This window comes from Neovison vison, chromosome 5 (genome assembly GCF_020171115.1).
Source record: "Neovison vison isolate M4711 chromosome 5, ASM_NN_V1, whole genome shotgun sequence".
NCBI lineage: Eukaryota > Metazoa > Chordata > Mammalia > Carnivora > Mustelidae > Neogale > Neogale vison.
The window spans coordinates 23,542,560-23,563,677 of NC_058095.1; the positions used below are offsets into that span (position 1 = coordinate 23,542,560).

At 37.7% G+C, this 21,118-nt stretch overlaps 1 protein-coding gene across 1 annotated transcript in view; it reads left to right on the plus strand.

Moving 5' to 3' along the window:
* NPEPPS (aminopeptidase puromycin sensitive) overlaps positions 1 to 21,118 on the plus strand; it is an 86,480-nt gene that overhangs the window by 52,591 nt on the left and 12,771 nt on the right. The window contains exons 5-17 of the mRNA XM_044248134.1: positions 2,701 to 2,808; positions 4,028 to 4,228; positions 4,681 to 4,777; positions 4,890 to 4,923; positions 5,768 to 5,882; positions 8,280 to 8,444; positions 9,278 to 9,382; positions 9,816 to 9,876; positions 12,335 to 12,444; positions 13,337 to 13,400; positions 15,358 to 15,497; positions 17,128 to 17,262; positions 18,667 to 18,886. Of these exons, the coding sequence (XP_044104069.1) occupies positions 2,701 to 2,808; positions 4,028 to 4,228; positions 4,681 to 4,777; positions 4,890 to 4,923; positions 5,768 to 5,882; positions 8,280 to 8,444; positions 9,278 to 9,382; positions 9,816 to 9,876; positions 12,335 to 12,444; positions 13,337 to 13,400; positions 15,358 to 15,497; positions 17,128 to 17,262; positions 18,667 to 18,886 (1,555 nt within the window). The remainder of the gene's footprint in view (positions 1 to 2,700; positions 2,809 to 4,027; positions 4,229 to 4,680; positions 4,778 to 4,889; positions 4,924 to 5,767; positions 5,883 to 8,279; positions 8,445 to 9,277; positions 9,383 to 9,815; positions 9,877 to 12,334; positions 12,445 to 13,336; positions 13,401 to 15,357; positions 15,498 to 17,127; positions 17,263 to 18,666; positions 18,887 to 21,118) is intronic.

Consider the following 21,118-nt stretch of genomic DNA (forward strand, 5'->3'; position numbering starts at 1 on the left):
AATTGGGTTATAGTTTTTCTCTTTCAAAGGTATATAAATGTTGTTCCACAGTCTTTCATATCTCATCTTGTCAAGGGGAAGAATCAGACTGGAATATCTTTTTTTCCCTTGTAGAATAACCTTGTTTTGTTTTGTTTTGCTTTGCTTTGCTTTGCTTTGCTTTCTTCCTGATTGCTTGTTAAATTATTTCCTTGTACTTAAAAATTAAATTTTTTTTTACCAGGTGTTCTCTTTTCATGAACTTTACATAGTAATTGGTGAACCCTTTTTCATGTTCAGATTTAGATCTTCAGTGTAGCCAAGTTTTCTCCTCTTACATATTACATTCACTGTGGTGTGTGCTCTTTCATAATAGGCTTATATCTGATGTCTGTCCCTCAGATGAAGTTTTGATGGCTTTCATCACTGTCCTTTCTGTATTAGAAACTTTTTTTTAGAAACTTTTAGATCTTGTTATCTGTGTTACTCATTTAATTTCCTCTAGTATAAATTCATTTCTCTACTGCTGCTGCTCCTAAGTTCAGTTTTTCTGTGCTGTCTTTTCTTTCCTTACACTCTACTTACTTTTCAGATGTCTTATTTATTCTTTGAATGGATTCATCATTTACTTAACTTCTTTGAGAGTGCAGTTAGCCATCTAGCATTTTCCCTAGAGAAACTTTTTTCCAGAAGTATGTGCTTCCTATACCTCTGTATAATTTATTCCTTCTTTTCATGATATAGAATCTTGTAATTGGTTCTTTTTTTATTTTTACTTTATTTTGTTTTATTAAAGTTTCTTTCTCTTATAACTGGTATTCTACAAAGACTATATTTTGCCTTAACAAGGTTGCTCTTTCTTAAAAAACAAGTTTCCTCTTTATTTTTAAAGAAAAAAATGAGTTCTCATTAAGTAGGTCAAGTGGTGACAGTTTTATGTGTTCTATATGGAAATGCCATTAAATGGATACCCTGGGACATGTGAGTGGCTCAGTTAGTTAAGCATCTGCCTTCAGCTCAGGTCATAATCCCAGGATCCTGGGATCAAGTCCCACATCAGGCTTCTTGTTCAGAAGGGAACCTGCTTCTCCCTCTGCCTGCCATTCTCCCTGCTTATTCATTTCTCTACTGCTGCTGCTCCTAAGTTCAGTTTTTCTGTGCTATCTTTTCTTTCCTTACACTCTACTTACAAATAAAATCTTTAAAAATAAATAAATAATAAAAAGAAAAATGATGGAGCGCCTTAATGGCTCATTTGGTTAAGTGTCTAGCTCCTGATTTTAACTCAAGTCATGATCTCAGGTTCATGAGATTGAGCCCCAAGCTGGGCTCTGTGCTGGGCGGGGAGCCTGCTTAAGATTATCTGTCTTGGGCCCCTGGGTGGCTCAGTCAGTTAAAGTGTCTTCAGCTCAGGTCATGATCTTAGGGTCCTGGAATCGAGTCCCACATCAGGCTCTCTGCTCAACGGGGAGTCTGCTTCTCTCTCACACTCTCCCTTTGTGTTCTCTCTCAAATAAATAAATAAAAACTTTAAAAAAGAAAAGATTCTCTCCCTCTCCCTCTGCCCCTTCTCCCCTTAAAAAACAAAAAACAAAGACAAAGAATGACCTGTTTAGAATTGGTAAGAGCATCTGTCTTTATTCCTGTTGTTATCATTTCAGATGAAGATAAAGCACATTAGAGATTCTGGAAATATTTTTGTTTTTGAAATAAAAGCCAGAGAGGCAATCTATCCTATTTTCCCAGCTCTAAATTCTTACAGTATACTTCTTGACCTTCCTATGCTCTGTGTTTTGAACATTACTGCTGAAACCATTAACATTGGATTTTTGAGATGTTGGAATGTTCTCTTAAAAATAAAAATTTAGGGGTCTCTAAGTGGCTCAATTAGTTGGCACGGGTCATGATCCCTGGGTCCTGCGATCGAGCCCCACATCTCCCTCTCCTCCTCCTCCTGCTCGTGCGCACTCTCTCTCTCTCTCTCTAATAAATAAAAAATCTTTAAATATATATATATTGGCAGTGGGTTAAAGCCTCTGCCTTCAGCTAGGGTCATGGTCCCAGGGTCCTGGGATCAAGCCCCGCATCAGGCTCTCTGCTCAGCGGAGAGCCTGCTTTCCCCTCTCTGCCTGCCTTTCTGCCTACTTGTGATCTCTCTTTCTCTGTCAAATAAATAAATAAAATCTTTTAAAAAATTAAATTTAAATTAAATTAAAAAATATATATTATTCTGGGGCGCTTGGGTGGCTCAGTGGGTTAAGCCGCTGCCTTCGGCTCAGGTCATGATCTCAGAGTCCTGGGATCGAGTCCCGCATCGGGCTCTCTGCTCGGCAGGGAGCCTGCTTCCTCCTCTCTCTCTGTGCCTGCCTCTCTGCCTACTTGTGATCTCTGTCTGTCAAATAAATAAATAAAATCTTTAAAAAATATATATATATATTATTCTAAATTATTCTAATACTATAGATTATTAAGATCTGTAGCAGACCTAATTCCTGGGTTATTGCTTGTTTTTGTTTGTTTTTGCATTGTTGATGTGGCAGGGATAATACGACGCATGTTTTCTCTGTAATCACTGCCTGGTGTGTTGCTGGCATGGAGTAAAAAGTAAATATTTAAACAAGTGAAGGAATGGATGATAGAAAGAAGATGATGACAGTTACTTCATAAAACATTCGGTTAGGTTAATTCAGTAATATTCATATTTCATTTTCCTTTTTTAAGGCTACTGATGCCCGGAGGGCTTTTCCTTGCTGGGATGAGCCTGCCATCAAAGCAACTTTTGATATCTCATTGGTCGTTCCTAAAGACAGAGTAGCTTTATCGAACATGGTATGTATGTATGTAAGTATATTGAAAATTTGAACAAGTGTTTAGAATATTTAGTTTGCTGGTTAGATGTAATAGCATGAAACCACCTAGCTAGCACAGTGCTTGATACATAACAGGAACACAGATGGTCGTCGTCTTTATGTCCAGTAAGCCCTCTTTTTTTAAATTCCCTTATTTGGAGTTTCCTTCCTTATGGAAGAAATTTCTTATAATTTGGAAAACTAAAAACATGATGAGTTTAATAAATATTGCCTGAAAAAAAATCTGACTTTCTTATTAAATGCCAAAAGATACAACCATATGTGAAGTGTGTTTAGGTTTCTGGTTGATTGTATTCTTAGAATATGCTCTCTTCACTGATGTCATTATCTCTTTCATAAACAGAGTAAGCATTTACCTCTTGAAGTGTATTGTTTAACACAGAGAGTAGCCAACAGCCAGTCATAAGACTCTGGGAACTTGGAAAAGCCTACTTTGAAAATAACTGGTTTCTGCCTCCTTTATGGTGGAGAGAATTCCGTAGAGAGAATGCTGTTCTCTTCTAAAATATTTCTAAAAAGGAGGCTAATATATTAAACTGAAATACTATTTTACAGTTTAGTATAAATGAATTTATCCCATCTGTTCTTGAATAGGACTTCCTTGGAAGGAAGGATAGAGAGGTCTTGAGAAAGTGGAGAGCCTGAATAGGGAAGAAAAAAAAAAAAAAAAAAAGCAGAGGGGGGTGGAGGTTGGTAACAACAAAGAGAAATTAGGAACTCTATTGGTTAAGTGGAGATTCCTCCACAAATTTGCTTAGAGCCAGCCTTGGTATAGAGAATGTTGTAAATTTAGATATCTGTACTCTTTGAAATGTAGATTTCACAATTACCGTTTATTAGTAATTATTGCCTTCTATCCTTATTTCACTTGGAAAGTGTTGAGGTCTTACTGAAAACATCCCAGTGCCTGGCATATAGTAGGTATTCAAGAAAAGTTGCTTCTTTTCTCTCATAGATCCCTGGTAGTTTTAACACTTCAGCCCCCAACTTCTTAGTGTTTCCTTCTTAATAGGAGAGATTTTGATAGCATAAAAGCAGTAGATGAATTGGGATAGATAAGTAAGTCGTGCTGGAAAGGGGGAGGGAGCAGCCAAAAAAACATATTTTTGGCTAGTATTTGCTTTAAGATATTTAATGTAAATCTGTTTAAATTTTCTTTTCTTTTTTTTTTTTTAAAGAATGTAATTGATCGGAAACCATACCCTGATGATGAAAATGTAGTGGAAGTGAAGTTTGCCCGCACACCTGTCATGTCTACATATTTGGTGGCATTTGTTGTGGGTGAATATGACTTTGTAGAAACAAGGTCAAAAGACGGTGTGTGTGTCCGTGTTTACACCCCTGTTGGCAAAGCAGAGCAAGGAAAATTTGCGTTAGAGGTAAATGTACTTGAAGAGGATTGTTCCAACAGTCCATAACTCCAGGTTGGGGAATTTACATTTCTGATCAATTACTAGTACAATTATTTATAATTTAGTCTGAAATTTGTTGTGTACTTTGGGTTTATTTTTAATAGAATTTTGAAGCTACCAACCTTGGTGTCACGTTAGCATTTTGTAAGATAATGATTAAGAGAATATTAGAGTGGAATTTATTTATCCACAGAGTGCTTGGGAAAAGATGTAATAGATTTTTCATACCAATATATTATAAATGGATTAAAGTTTGGCCAACATAACATAAAAAAGCCAAAGTCTTGGAGGTAGGGTTCCCCAGGGTTGGTTTCTAGTAACTTGAGATGCTTTGGCTTGCAACAGGATTCCTTTGTGGATTTCTATATGAATTACAATAAAATATTTATCAGATGGTTCTTTTGTTTATACTTTTGTAGGTTGCTGCTAAAACCCTGCCTTTTTATAAGGACTACTTCAATGTTCCTTATCCTCTACCTAAAATTGATCTCATTGCTATTGCAGACTTTGCAGCTGGTAAAGTAAATTTCATTTTATTGCTGAATTGTAATAACTTTTTTGAAATTTTGTGATTTTGAGGAAGAAGTATGTACATATATCAATAAATGTTTATATTTATTTTATGAAGGTGCCATGGAGAACTGGGGCCTTGTTACTTATAGGTATGTTAATGATTCATTACCCTGCCTTATCTTTTCAGTCACTGATTTCATAAGAGCTTCACTCTTAATCACAGTTGAGTAGCTTCTGCTTTATGATCTGCTGTAAATTTTCCTACCTCCCCCACTTCTGCACACATTTCAGGAACGCAGATGAACACCCTCTGGTGCTACTATCAGATTATAAGATTTTAAAGTGAGCATCTGGCATTAGTAACATTTTTAGATTTATTTTTGGCTGAGTTTCTCATTTTGGTGCCTCCTCTTCCTCCCAGGAGTTTCATAGTTATTTTTCCAGCTTGAAGAACGATCTCTGCTTTAATGTTTTCTAGCCAAGTTTTTACTTATCTGTCACCACAATACAAACATGTGGGTTGTATAATTTTTAAAGCAGGATCTGTAAACAAGCTTTTGCCCCGCCTTCTTTGATGAGTTAAGTTTTGGACAGCCTGCTCAGTGTTCTTGTTGGGACTGTGGAATGCATCTCCCCCCCATTTGCCACTCCCCTTCTTTTAATGGGAGGACTGCTACTCTCTGTCTAGCACAATAATCCCTAATCCTTTAGACAAAGTTTTTTAAAACTTTCAGACAACTGTCCTATTTACAAACTTGATGATTAAACTTGTGTCTCATCTTTGATCTTCTGTTGTATGAATTCTGTTGGAATAGTCCTTAATCTTCCCAGAACTTTTTCTGTTCTGTGCACTCTGAGGAAATGTTTTTTTGATATCTCTAAAACCTAACTTGACCATCTTATTTACTGTTTGACTCTCCCTCCCCCATTTGTGTATGCCTCCTTTTATTGCAATACTTAACATTGTTTAAAAAAAGTTTTTTTTAAACACAGGGAGACTGCATTGCTTATTGATCCAAAAAACTCCTGTTCCTCATCACGCCAGTGGGTTGCTCTGGTTGTGGGACATGAACTCGCCCATCAATGGTTTGGAAATCTTGTTACTATGGTATTTAATATTTTTAAGTGCTCAAATATATTTATCTTCATCCTGCTGCACATTATTTTGGCTACATAGTATTTCAGGTTTGACTGGAACATAGTACTAAAAAATGAATGAGAGAAAAGCTTTATTTTAGAAAGTCTGCTCAGCAGTGTTTATCAGATAACTTTGTCAATCAAAAGAATGTGGACAGTCTTTATTCAACAGAAAATATTTCCTAAACTGTTGTAGAATTTGCCTGCAAATGGTGAAGTCATAATACTATGGTGAGAGAAAGAGACTCCTCTTAGGTTCAGAGATTCCAGGCTAACTGTAGTTTCTTGAGCATATTTATTATGTAAGTTAAGTAGCTGAAAAGTAACCTGAACATAATCCATTAGGTTGCAATGTTTTTAGGAGTCAGTTTTCTCATTGCTTAAAATGTTAAGTTGAGGGACGCCTGGGTGGCGCAGTTGGTTGGACGACTGCCTTCAGCTCAGGGCGTGATCCTGGAGTCCCGGGATCGAGTCCCACATCAGGCTCCCAGCTCCATGGGGAGTCTGCTTCGCTCTCTGACCTTCTCCTCGCTCATGCTCTCTCTCACTGTCTCTCTCTCTCAAAAAAAAAAAAAAAAAAAAAAAATGTTAAGTTGAAATTTGATAGAAATGAAACTAGGGAATAACTGTTAAGTATAATAAAATTTCCAGCTGTCCCATTGAAATTATTGTTTATTATGTTTGCAGTGAATTTTACAGTGTTTGCAGTGAATGATCTCTGTTCTCAAGTCTTGACCTTTCCCTCTCAATCCAAATAAGTACTCTCTATGTTGGCTAGTTGTGTTAGAACTTGGGAGCAGAGTTTAATGAATGTGAACTAGAAGTACCTCTAGAAGGAAAGAACTGGAGGTTCTGGAGCCAGCCAAATTCCCTGATAGCATTTTAGGCTGCCAAAGAGCAGAACCTGACTTGGATGTTAGTTGGGTCCATATGTCACAGTAATAAGCAAGACAGTAAGACATTTAGCAACCATTACATGTCTGAGGCAGTTTTTAAAGAACGCCAGCCCTTGAAATTAAACCATTTCCTTTTGCTTTAGATGTTTAAATTTTTACTTTGGGGTGAAAAAAAGTTTTGAAATATAATTTCATGTGGAATTAAGTATGCTGGAACGTGTATTCCAACATGTGCAGAAATATTCTCTTCTCCAAATGTAGCAAGTTCGTTGCTACCAATTTTTTGTTAGCTTTGAGCAGTCTTTATTTTTTATGATTTTATTTTTAAACTACCAGCAATAAATTTTAGTAGGGAAAATGTGCACATTCTCATATAGCTTTTAAACAACTTTTTACTGAATTTGAGTGACCTTATAGTTATTAGATGCCAGTTGTTTCTGAAATTTAAGGGCTGATGATAAGTTGGTGAATAATGAGCTCTGTACCAGCTTATCTTCTTGGAAGCTACTAGATAAGTAAGTGTACAAACCACTTAGACAGATAGGCTTTCATCACTTAAATATTGAAAATATTTGATCTTTTCAGAATTTTAAATGCCTTTTTTCTTTTCACCATTACATTAATCTTTTAGCATATATCTTGGATTCTTATATTGCTTTCTTTTTGTAAGAGATTTAATCAACTTTTATGAAACAATAAAATCTCTTTCTAAAAAGTTGATTTTTTTTAAAGTTGGTTTTATCTTTTACTCATTTATATTCTTTGTCCATTTTAATGTTAAATTTTATTAGCAGGTGAGAATTTTATAATCTATAAGTACTTAAACACCGTTCATTACTGAACTACTTACTGCCATGAAACTTCTCTTAATTACCTAATATTTTTATAAACAGTACTACTTTTCTATTTATCTAGAAAGTTTTAACTTGTCAGTCAGTCATTATGGAAATCTTTTCCAGTTTTCCTTGTTTGGTTCTGGTAGCTTTCTGGTTTATTCAACTAAATTTTACCTGACCACCATATATACTATATATATATGTATACATATACATGTATATATATATATATACACAGACATATACATGTATATATATATATATATATATATATATGTATGTATATATATCTCTTGCCTACATTTACCTGTTCTCTTCCTCTTTTCCGTATAAAGGCTTTCTCCCCTCACTCCCTCCCTTTTCCTTCCATTTTTTCCTAGCTTTGGTAATAGAGTTACTTAGCTATGTTTTGAAAGGTCCCTTAGGCCTAATGCCAAAATCACCAGTTGGCCTTCCTTGGCATCTCTTTTAAGCATCTTTTCTGTTTAGAGATGTGAGTTATTTACTGAATGTTTTTTCCTGAATTTTGGCTTATTAAAAGTTGTAGAGTATAGTGGGAGGGACATGTGAGTTTTTTAAATTAGTGGAATGATAAAAATTTTGTTTTCTTTATACATTTATTTCTTTTATTTTTAGGAATGGTGGACTCATCTTTGGTTAAATGAAGGCTTTGCATCATGGATTGAATATTTATGTGTAGACCACTGCTTCCCAGAGTATGATATCTGGACTCAGTTTGTATCTGCTGATTACACCCGTGCCCAGGAACTTGATGCTTTAGATAACAGCCATCCTATTGAAGTGAGCCATACTTTTCAGCCATTGTCCTTTGCTCTCATTTCTAAAGAAATAAGTAATTTTTTATAGACATACTTAGGAGCCTGAAAAGAAAAGAAAATTGCATGGACAATTCACTTGTTTTTTTTAGTTCATGTTTTCAGTCTTGAAATCTCACAAGACTTAATAATTGTGTTTCTTTTTAAGGTAGGCAGCGTAAGAATTTTATCTTTGTAGAGGCAAGTGCTATATACCCATAAGCATTCATTAAATACATTTTTATTGACTAGTATGGGAGAACCATGCCTGTTGGGCAGTATGCACAAGAAAACATCATGATTCTGTTGTTTGTTTCAGAGAAAACTGAACATATTCTTTTATTGTTGTCATTGTCTGTTTCTATATGTATTTTATACTTTTGACTTAGCCTGTCCTTATTTTGGCTAGTTTAGATGGACAAATTTTGCTTCTAAAGAACTAGACTTACAGTCTACTTTGACATATTTAACCAGACTCCTATGTAATTGTAAGCCATTACAGTTGCAAGAAATCAAATGTTTCTCATTTCTTCCTTCCTCCCTCTCCCAGTTCCCCAATAAAAAGATCCATGGTGATTTGCCTCCCGGCAAAGCCAAGCCAAGACCTGGAGAGATGATGGGGATCATGTTCTATGCTCCACTTTATTACTGCTAGTTACTACACTCTTTTTTAAGGGTCATCATTATGTATTCATGAGGGGGCTAAAGGTGGAAGAGTGTCTTATGAGTTAGGAGGGTTTTCCTAGAAAGCTTTTTATGTCATTCGGTATTAGAGGCTGTTCGTTTCCTGTCATAACCCTGAATCACACTGTCTGCCAGGTCAGTGTGGGCCATCCTGCTGAAGTTGATGAGATATTTGATGCTATATCATATAGCAAAGGTGCATCTGTCATCCGAATGCTCCATGACTACATTGGGGATAAGGTAAAAAAGCCATTTTAAGAAGTCTTCCATCCTTTTATGGTGAAATCACAGTGTTTTGCATAAGAAAAAAAGTGTCTACATTTATTTAGATTACTTTCCTAAGTAATTTTTCTAGACTCTGGAAGGATATTACCCTGATCTGGCTTATCTTTTTTTCTTTTTAATATTGACTCTTACGGTCTCTTAGATGAATGATGTATAAATGTGTTTAGGGGATGTGTGGGAGGCTGGTATAAAAGTTAAAAACAGACATGCAAGGCAAAGAGGATGCATACTTAAGTAAAAGACAGTAGACATTATGACAGATAGTTGTTTTTCAGTAAGTCTGACACTCAGCTAATTTGGGTAAATTAGCTTTTGAGTACTAATATGCAAATACACTATAAATTCCAAGGTCTTAATCTCCTGGATTTTAAAAATTGTGTTTTCTCAGGACTTTAAGAAAGGAATGAACATGTATTTAACCAAGTTCCAACAAAAGAATGCTGCCACAGGTAATCTTTAAGAGCTTGAGATAGCAGTGAAGAGGAGGTGTTGGCACTCTATCCAGAGTGGGACATTTTTTCCAAATGCTTAACCTTCCTTGTGATAGATAGGAAACAAAGTTGACCTGTTTGGTGCCATGTGTTAAGTGATGGATCAGCATGAATCAGAACCTGTTATCCTACCGGTCCCCCTCTAGGACTCTGCTCTCCGTAGCTCAGTGTCCTGATACCTTAGAGAGTCTGAAGAGTTTGGTTTACCTTACCAGAACTTGTTCTTTTTGGTGGCTCATTGGTTTTTTTGTTTTGTTTTTTTTTTTTTTGGCCTAAGTTGACCATTGGCCATTAAAATTGCTGCAAATTAACCATTTTTTAGTGAACTTATGAAACTAGTTCAATGAGTTTGAGTGAAGGTTTTAAGATTTTTAAGTGGTTTGAGAGTGTGTAGTGATCTGTGATTTACTGTGTATGGGAGCCAAAAGAGAGAATAAAGGTATGAGTTGATTGAAGATAAAAAGAGCCAGAGTTGGAGTTTTGAGTTCTTCAGTGAACAAAAATAGTTTAAAAGCAAGATTTGTGTAATGTCACTAATACCTAATAGAATGACAGAAGTTCAGAGAGGGCTGGCCATGGACTGTTTCTGAGGTTTGTAACCCATGAATTTAAAAATACAGTATATCTGCCCTCTATTCAGGACATGATGTAGGCCTGACACTCTCTCCTCCCACCTCCCCAACCCCCCACCGTAAATTTCCATCTCAGCTATAAGAGAGAGGCATTCCATTCCTTAAAGCAGAGCTACAGGGAAATGTGCTCCTGTAAGTTTTCTGAGTCTTTAGCATGCACACATGTAATACCTGAGGACAGAACCTTATAGTGCTTAAGCTGTAACATGCACGCCATGACCCAGGGTCCACGGAAGTGTTTATAGTTCATTTGGTCTGGGGAGAGACCGGAGGATCTGCCTAACAAGCTTCCGGGCAAAGCCGGTACCTCTGGTTTAGACGCCACCCTTTGCACAGCGAGGCCTGCCTTTTACCGTTTCTTGATTTGCTGGTGTTATGAAGGACAGTTGGTAGTTCAGACCCAATGCAACCCCCATCCATGGTTTTGATTGTCTCTCCTCACTCCCCTTTGCTTCATCCATGCCTTCACAATCTCTCCCCTGAACTCCATAGTTGCCTACCAGCTTAGTACTTCTTGCCTGCCCCACTCTCTTCAGTTTTCTCTCTCACCCTGAGGCTGCCCAGGGTCATCTTTTTAAAGCGAGTCTCTGACTGCCTCACCTGCTGATTAAATACACTTGTGTTACTTTACTCCCCTGCACAGCAGAGCCCCATCCCCTGCACAGCAGAGCCCCATGGGGTCCTGGCAGCTAGCCCCGCTTGCTGTCTCAGCCTCACTGCCTACTGCTCCCACACCTGGGCCTCTGTCTTATGCTTACTGAACGTTTGCTGTTACTGATATTTTCTGTCTTTTCTTAATACTTTCTTCTTTGTACATAGGCCATTTATTCTGTCTACCTGGATTGCCCTTTTCCCTTTGTCAGTCTAATGAACAACTCCTCTTCAAAATGCAGACCAAAAGCCTAACTCTCATGAAGCCTTTATTTCTTTGGATTTTTCTTGAAGGGCTTTTCCTCTGTTCATGCCCTCCTTCTAGTGTGTATTACAGTGTATTGCTTTTTTGTTTACTTGACCACCAGTGCTGTTTGACCGTGTGAGTTTTACTGCAGCCTCAGAGCACTGAGTATTTTTTAACTTCTGTTAATTGAATGGGTATAATGGTTTTATATGGATTGTTTAGGAGTGATCTTGAAGAGGTTTCTTTTTGTTTCCATTTCTTCTTGTATGAATTTACCCGTTTGTCTTTTATTTATTAAAATTTGTGATTTTTTTTTAAAGTAAATTCTAGACCCAATGTGGGGTTCGAACTCATGACCCTGAGATCAAGAGTTGCATGCCCCACTGACTGAGCCAGCCAGGCACCCCTATAATTTGTGATTTTTTTTTTTTTTTTTAGTACATTGGAACAATTAAGGACATCTGAGACTTTAAGACCAGTTTTTGTAATAGAGTTTATTTAATGTGGAGATGAGGGGACATTAATTTGACTCCTGTTTGTCTCCTGAACCTGAAAGAACTAAAGAATTGGTTAGCAAAGGGGCACCTGGGTGGCTCAGTGGGTTAAAGGCTCTGTCTTCAGCTCAGGTCATGATCTCAGGGTCCTGGGATAGAGCCCTGTATCGGGCTCTCTGCTCAGCAGGGAGCCTGCTTCCCTTCCTCTCTCTCTGCCTGCCTCCCTCTCTACTTGTAATCTCTGTCTGTCAAATAAATAAATAAAATCTTAAAAAGAAGAAAAAAGAATCGGTTAGCAATGTGATGTCAGGAGTTACAGAAAATTTTTGGTTTGTTTAGGAAAACAAAAATATAAACATTTTAGATTTTCATTGTTTGTGTTTATCTTCTAGAGGATCTCTGGGAAAGTTTAGAGAATGCCAGTGGTAAACCTATAGCAGCAGTGATGAACACCTGGACCAAGCAGATGGGATTCCCCCTCATTTATGTGGAAGCAGAACAGGTAACCTTACAACAAACCCTCCAGTTCCCCTGCCGCTGCGTGGAATGAAATTCAGTCAGTGTCATCAGGTTTGCTTTTCTGTACGTTAGTATTCTAGGTAACATTGAACCCAGCCCTTGCATTGTTTCCTTGGCGATATATTATCTCTGACTGTTTGTCCCCCACATCATTAAAATCATACATACTTACAGGAGAAAACAAAGTGTTGTCTAATTTCACTGTCCCCAAGGAGAACTCTGTAAACTTGTTGATGTGTTGTTGTTGTTGTTTTAAAGTTTATTTATTTATTTATTTAATCTCTATTCCCCATGTGGGGCTTGAACTCACGACCCTGAGATCAAGAGTTGCTTGCTCTTCTGACTGAGCCAGCCAGGCACCCCATGGTGTAAACCTAAAATGAACAAGTGGGGTTTATTCCAGGACTGCAGAATTGGTTTAAGCTCAGCCTTTGACCCAAGCTGTGTGCTTCTTCACGTTTATTGGTCACTCTGAAAATTTAAATTCCTGACATGCTAATCGAAGGTTGCACTTTTTAGAAGTGGAAGAGTCTGAAGACATAACCTCCCTCTATAAAGATTAAAACAGCTTGCTGTACTGTTATTTATTATGTATCCTTGTGGAAGTGGTAATAGTTTTAAGTTCTTGTCTGCGTATAAATCCCTTCATTATGTACAACATGGCCTTTTATTTAAAGTATTGTTATTTTGAGGCCTAAATGAGAAGTGATGTCTTCTCCCATTATATAGTGTCATCATCTTCATCACTGTTGCAGTTTGGGACACTTGGCTGTCCTGGTTTCACCTTCTGTTTTGTCACAGAAGTGTTGCCCCCACCAAAAAAAAAAAAAGAAAAAGTCAATACTACTATTTTAGCTTTTGTTTTCCTTCTTTAGGTAGAAGATGACAGATTATTGAGGTTGTCCCAAAGGAAGTTCTGTGCCAGTGGACCATATGTTGGTAAGCAAGTGGCTTTAAGTGGGAGCTGATAAATGAATTTGAATACCATATGAGCAGTGTTCCAATTAATAGGAAATAATCCACTTTTCAGTATTTTTAATAGAATTAATAGAATTTAAAATAAGGAAAAAAATAAGGAAATGGTAATGAAATAAAAATGAAATCTAGGAAATCAAAAAGATTCATGAGATATTTGTAGTGTTTTGATATTCTTTGATTTTTTAAATTCCCTGTTTCTGTGTATTATTGGAAGCTATAAGGAATAAATTAGGAACACCCAAGAAGTAATGTCTCTAGCCTTCATTCCTAAAAGAAGCCTTGGTGCACACTTGTATGGGTAGCTAATTTTTTTTTTTTTTTAATTCTTGGGCATACTAAGTAAGTGAACAAGTAAGTAAATAAAGCCCAGTCATTATTTAGCATTATTATGTACCAGTTACCGTGCTAAGCAGTATAGCTTAGTAGTACTTAGAAGTACTGATCCTTCTTTTAAAGTCTTAGCAACCCCATTAGGTAGATAGTATTATTTCCTTTTTATAAATGAGGGAGCTGAGGCAAAGCTGAGTAAGTTAAGTGGCCCAAGGTCACCTATCTAATGAGTTAAAGAGTAGGAATTCAAACAAAATAGTTGGATTGCATGAGTTTATACCTTTAACCACCACTCGACTCTGGTTTTTCAAATATTTCTACAGGTCGTTGATTCTTTTGCTCAGAAAATTAGAGTGTTTCTCTGCACCTTTCTCAACCTCCTTTAAAATAACAATTCTTAATAAGGGGAGATGTATATCAGAATCACCAATACGTTTTTATGTTCCACCCTCCAAAATATGGTACATTCTACTAGGGTTAAGAGGTACAGCCTTCCATCCTTACCTTGCTTAGCATTTAGAATTACTCTTTATTTTTTTTTTTTTTTTTAAAGATTTTATTTATTTATTTGAGAGAGAGAGACAGTGAGAGAGAGCATGAGCGAGGAGAAGGTCAGAGAGCGAAGCAGACTCCCCATGGAGCTGGGAGCCTGATGTGGGACTCGATCCCGGGACTCCAGGATCACGCCCTGAGCCGAAGGCAGTCGTCCAACCAACTGTGCCACCCAGGCGTCCCTAGAATTACTCTTTAAATAACTATGTCTGACAAGTTGGATGACAGGCTTGTTATCCAAAATAAATCCTTAAGTGTTACATTTTCTGTTTGTTGCCTCATAACAGTCTGCATGATAGGACTGACAGGATTTGCAGTTTTTTCAAACACTCTGTGACCAGTATAGGTAGTAATAAAACCTGAACTATCCCAACATTAGAAGAAAATTCTGATTTGTCGTTTAGCCTAATAGCATAAAGTATATAACTTATTAAGAGTTTACATTAACGCACGGCAGTGACTCTATTCTGTTCAGTATCTTAATTCAGAGTCTGTTTTGCTATCTGATACCTCAAAGGCAGTATGTTATCTGCCTTAAAAAAGTTTTGACTTTTAGCTATCATTTTTTAGTGGTGGAATCCATCAGCTCCAGGGATTGTCGTGTCTATCACAGAAATAAAATCAACCCTTCAGTGTTTCAGCAGTATATATACCTGCACCTTAGAATGTTTTTAAATGCTATGTGAGATCTTTTACTTACTCGAAATTTCTCTTAACAATAAAATCATTACTGTCTCTGTTGCTCTGTAAAGGGAAAGTGGCAAATTAAAATCACTATATTTGTGATACTACAACTGAATAAACTGTTCTCTTTTTTTTAGGCTATTGTGATTTTGTTAATAAATCCTCTCTTCCTTTATACTAGTATTATTACGGTTGTGGAAGAGTTTATGTACCATTGAACATGAGCTGTTGGCTTAACAGTTAGACTCGAGTTCATGTGTAGGACGCCTGTCCTCTCTCTCCGCCTTACCCTCTTTTTCTTCCAGTGACAAACTATTTCTCAAGTTTCCTATTCGTTCTTCTCTTGCTTAAGGAGAAGACTGTCCCCAGTGGATGGTTCCTATCACGATCTCTACTAGCGAAGATCCCAACCATGCCAAACTGAAAATTCTGATGGATAAGCCAGAGATGAACGTGGTTTTGAAAAACGTCAGATCGGACCAGTGGGTAAAGGTGAGTCTAGAAATGGCCTGACTGTTTTTATCTGACCTAAATTGATTGATTTCTGTCACTCCCCTTATGCATGTTATGGCTGGCTCTAAATTCTGCGTTAGTTTGGACTAGGACTTACAAAGACAGAAACTTAGGGCCAATTTTCAAATAATATGGTCTAGATATCTTCCCTTATGTCGGTTAAGGAAGTGATAGATAAGCAGATATTAAAAGATGGGATCAAAGGGGAAAAAATAGTAGATTATGTGTAAAGTCACATTAACCAAACGATTTGTAGTCTTGCAACTTCAAACTGCACTGTCATTGTGATGAGATGTTAACTTCGATGATACGTTGTCATTGGAAATGTACAGCTATAATCAAGTGAGCTCAGACATATAATAATAAGTTTGTGTCACTGAAATGTGAAATCCTGTAACTGATGTTGGGAAACCATTTCACAAAAAATAATAGTTGGTAAAGATGATTTTTCATTATCCTGTACTCTGCACCATTCATAATGAAAGTATCTACTAGACTTTTTTTTTTCCAATTTATTTATTTTCAGAAAAACAGTATTCATTATTTTTTTCACCACACCCAGTGCTCCATGCAAGCCGTGCCCTCTATCTACTAGACTTTTTACCCAGTTATAGGTTCCTAATAGGAATTATATGTTGTCTCAGACTTCTTTGCTTTTCTGAAAAGAACCATTTTTCCCTTTGTTTTAATACATATTTTACTTACTGGAATAGTGTATTACCACCATTTGAAATTATATCTGGAAGATGATGTAGCTGTATGAAATTTTTCTTACAAATGAGAAAAACATATGTACGCAGTGATTGTAATTGAGTAAATAAAGGATTATTCCTGTAATGAAAGGTAAAGGGAATCAATAAAACAGCAGTTGTATTATTGTGAGGTGATTTTTTAAAAAATACTTATATATAAATAGAAAAATATTTATATCTTATGCTATTATTTTAGCTGCAAAGTGTTATGTATATAAGTATTATCAGAAATATTTTTCCCTAGGGCTAACAACACATTATATGTTAATAAAACATTTTTTAAAAAAGAAACATTTTTGCCTATTGGTAAATAGCTTATAGAGAATAATGACAGTCCCTGATTACCTCACTCCACAAATCATGTGAAATTACTTTTTAAGTCTCCTTAATTCTTTAAAATCTAGGACCTGAGCATTGTTCTATTGAGAGTCTGGCTGAGTAGATGAGTGTAAAGACTTAGTCTTCCTCAGATATTCCACAGCCCATGCACTCTTAAATACAGTAAATATTTTCTGTAAACTTAAAACTGTCCACTTCGAGTGGATAGAAACTGGCCCACGTGACTCCCATCCTCCCTACTATCCAGCTCAGTTTGGAGCCTGATGTGGGGCTCAGTCTCCTGACCCTGAGATCATGACCTGAACTGAGATCAAGAGTCAGACAGCTTAACCACCCAGGCGCCCCGACAACCGATTTCTATCTTTACATGTTGTTTCATGTTCATCCCTGCCTGCATATGTGAGCTTTGTTGTTTTTGCTCAGATAAACAAAAACCAGAACACTTTTCACACCTGCTAAAGATTGTTTTAAAAAAAAAAAATTGTTTTATTAACAATGACCATTGGGTGTCTTTTCAGTTAAACCTGGGAACAGTTGGATTTTATCGGACCCAGTATAGCTCAGCCATGCTGGAAAGTTTATTACCAGGCATTCGTGATCTTTCTCTGCCCCCTGTGGATCGACTTGGATTACAGAATGACCTCTTCTCCTTGGTGAGCCTCCCTCAAGTAGTATGATGGATTTTGTTGATTAAAGGATTTTGTTTTTCCTGGAGTGTCCGACTGAAACATAATTAGAAGAATATGGTTCTTCCTGAAGGTTGAACACCTTTTGGGACTAGAACAAATGACTAATTATTAATTAACAAGACAAAATTAAACACATCTAATTTACCAGAAACAAATCCCATCTCACTACTCCTAAGGCAGGTTTTGCAACTAAAACTACCCTTTGTAAGGCAGAAATTCTTCTTGGTAGAAATAGGTATGAGCCTTGAAGAAACTTCCCTACTGATGTGTTGGGTTTTTTTAAAAATAATTAATTTAGAGTGATTTATGTGTTCTAAAATAGTGATTGTACTTCTCTGGAAACATCTAGTTTTTTTTTTTTAACATTTTTTAACATTCCATTGCTACTCTAATAATAGCCCATTAGCTTTAGAATTATGTTATATTTGGCTTTGTTCCAGAAAGGATTTAAATCAGCAATTAGTAATATTATCTTTATGACTCCAAAATAGGTTAGATAATTGCCAGATGTCTGTGATAAAATTGTCAGATTCCTCCTAGCGTTCCTTTAAATTGGACTTGAAATTTTCCCTCCCCTCTGCAGTAACTGGTTTTGGATTCCTCCTTTGTATAAACACAGATTAGCATTGATGCACAAAACCTCACATCTGCTGATCTCATTGCTGAGAGAGACCTGTCCCAGGAGAGTGGCGTGTTTGTGCAGTTGGCTGCTGTAACAGAAGTTCTTTTTCCTAGCTCTGTTAGTTAATTCTGAAAGGACTCTGAATTTGTAGTGCCTTCCAGTTTGCCTTCTTTTAGAAATGAGTGAAGGACAGGCTGACGTTGACGCAGTCTGCAGGTCCAGTTTTGAAAGAGCCTCTGTCAAAAGCCAAAGCCCTGACTATTTTTGCATTTTTCTGAAAGTCTGAGAATTTTTTAAAATAAAAAGAAAACCAAAGCCCAGACACTGGATAGAAATAGAAGTTAATTGTTTTCTTTCTTGCTTTCTTTTTTTTTTCTTTCTTGCTTTCTTTCGCTTTGAAGTGTAGTTGGTACACAGTGTTACGTGAGTTTCAGGTGTGCAGCGTACGGATTCCACAAGTCTGTGCCTCGTGCTGCGCTCACTGCACGTGTAGCCACCATCTGTCACCAGACCAAGTGTGCTTCCTTCCTTGGCTCTTTTATAAATAGCAAAAAAAAAAAAAGTAAATAAGGAATGTTGTCATGATAGCATTTTTATTTAAATAATCCCCTGATTTTATATAGCCTCATTTCCTTTAAACCAGAGACATGACTGACTAGCAGTAGATAATGCTGAAAATGCATGCTTGTGTTTTTTTGTTTTTTTTGTTTGAAGACTAGATTAATTTATGTTTTTTCCTATCCCAGGCTCGAGCTGGAATCATTAGCACTGTAGAGGTTCTAAAAGTCATGGAGGCTTTTGTGAATGAGCCCAATTATACTGTGTGGAGCGACCTGAGCTGTAACCTGGGGATTCTCTCAACTCTCTTGTCCCACACAGACTTCTATGAGGAAATCCAGGAGTTTGTGAAAGATGTCTTTTCACCTATAGGGGAGAGACTGGGCTGGGACCCCAAACCTGGAGAAGGTAATGGGTGTGCTGAATGGGGAAGTAGTGGAGGAGAATTTGATCCTTTTTTACTCAGCTGTTGTTAACAGTGTCAGTAATGTTTTTGTATCTGCTGGATGTTACTGTGTATTCAGCTCACCAGAAATTAACTCTTAGGCCTTTTAAGTTTATTGGTGAAATTACATGGGTCGCAAAGTAATAACAGTGGTGGTTATGTGTATTCCCGGCTAAATATGATTTGTAAACAAATCAAATGGTTGAAATAGAAATCTTTTACAGAGTTCCAAAGGCCAATCTATAATCAAGGAAAGCTAAAGGGAATTTTGGATTATTTTATTTATTATTACCCTACATTCCAGGTACCTTATATGTACGACTTATAAATTATGACACTGAGAGACAGTACCTGAACTAAGGAAGTTGTTTACTTTCTCCATGTGTTCTCTCCTCTGATTATTTCTGTAATCACATATTTACTCTTTTGCTGTCCTGTACATGTTGGGAATGGTGGGTGATCTGAAGGCTTTATATATAATTATTTTCTACCATCTGCAAATAACTAAAGATGGTATTTCCCTCCCAAGCAGTCTTGTCCCAGAGGGGGTCTTTTGCAGTAAGAGCAGCAGTAACAATTACCTAGAGCTCTGTGTTTTCCCTTCACTGATTCAGCAAATACTTATGCACCTAGTAAATAACCAGGTTCTATTCTGGGAGCTGGTGGTACAACAGTGAAGAAAGCATTGCCCTGTGTGGCTTACTTCTAGTGGGAGGCACAGCAAATCATTAAATACATGATATTTTAGGTAGCAGCGGCATCATGAAGAAAAATTCAGATAGGTGAGGTAGCCAAAGAGGAGGAGGCCAGTAGCTCATCGAGTGGTCAGAGCAGCCGTCCCTCGTGATGAGGTGATGTGTGTGCATAAGCAGAGCCCTCTGAGAGAGAGCTGGGAGGCCATTCAGAGGGAAAGGTTCCAGCAGGGAACAGCCAGTGTGGAAGGCCTGCAGCAGGAGCATGCTTGTGTCCTTGTGATTAGAGTCAGGACAGAGTAGTGAGGGAGACAGGGAGTGGGAAGCGGTTCAGCTCCTGTAGGACCTGTGGGAGCTCGTACACTATTTTGGATTTTCACAGTTAGTGGTATGAGAAGCAAACTTGAGAGCTGAAGCAGAACATGACTGGATCTGCTTTGTGGAAACCAGAATGGAGTTGAGAGCCCAGAGAAAGGAGCAGGGAAACAGGTTACAAAGTGCAGTTGAGGCGCTGGTTGCAGCTTGCACTTGTAGGTGGTAAATTCTGTGGTTGTTCTGAAGGCAGAACTGAATCTGTTTGGTGGTGGACTGGCTGCGGTGGAGTGAGAGGAGCCACCACAGTCTGGCCTCGAGACTGAAGGAGTGAAGTTGCCATCTGCAGGAATGGGGAAGACTGCTGCAGCAGCAGGCTGGGGGCGGAGGCAATCAGGAGTTGGGTTTTAGACATGAGAAATGTGAGGTCCTTTTAAACATCCTAGTGGAGAGTATCATACCTAGTGGTCTAGGCCAAATAAATCCACTTAGTTCGTAGCTGGTATATATAGCCACGAAACTAAAGATCATGCAGGGCCTGAATGTAGGTGGAGAGAAGAATAGTCTGAGGACTAGGTCTTAGGCTAGGCTAGGATTTGGAGATGGGTGGAAGAGGAGGTATCAGCTGTGGAGACTCACTGACCAGGGAGGTGAGAGAGTCAGGAGCAAGGAGATGTCCCAGACAGCTTAAGAAGCAGTGCAGATGGAGGGGCGCCTGGGTGGCTGGGGCTCAGTTGGTTACGTGACTGCCTTCGGCTCAGGTCATGATCCTGGAGTCCCAGGATCGAGTCCCGCATCAGGCTCCCTGCTCAGTGGGAAATCTGCTGCTCTCTGACCTTACCCCGTCTTGTGCACACTCTCTCTCTTTCTCTCTCTCAAATAAATAAAATCTTAAAAAAAAAAAAAAAAAGGCAGTACAGTTGGAGAGTTATCCACCATGACAAATGCTGCTCTGAGTCAGGCAAGGTAAAGAATTGGCGATTACCTTGGCAAATTTTGTCGAGTGGTGGTGACCAGTTTTGGGTTCTCCAGACTGGGAGTAGGGGAAGAGGAGACAACACACTTAGACAGCTTTTTAAAGGAGTTTTTGCTGAAAGGGGGTAGTCTGGAGAGAGCTAGGTGAGTGGAGATACTTTTTTTTTTTTTAACAAAGTGGGAGATTTTATAACATGTTTGTGTGCTGATGACAGT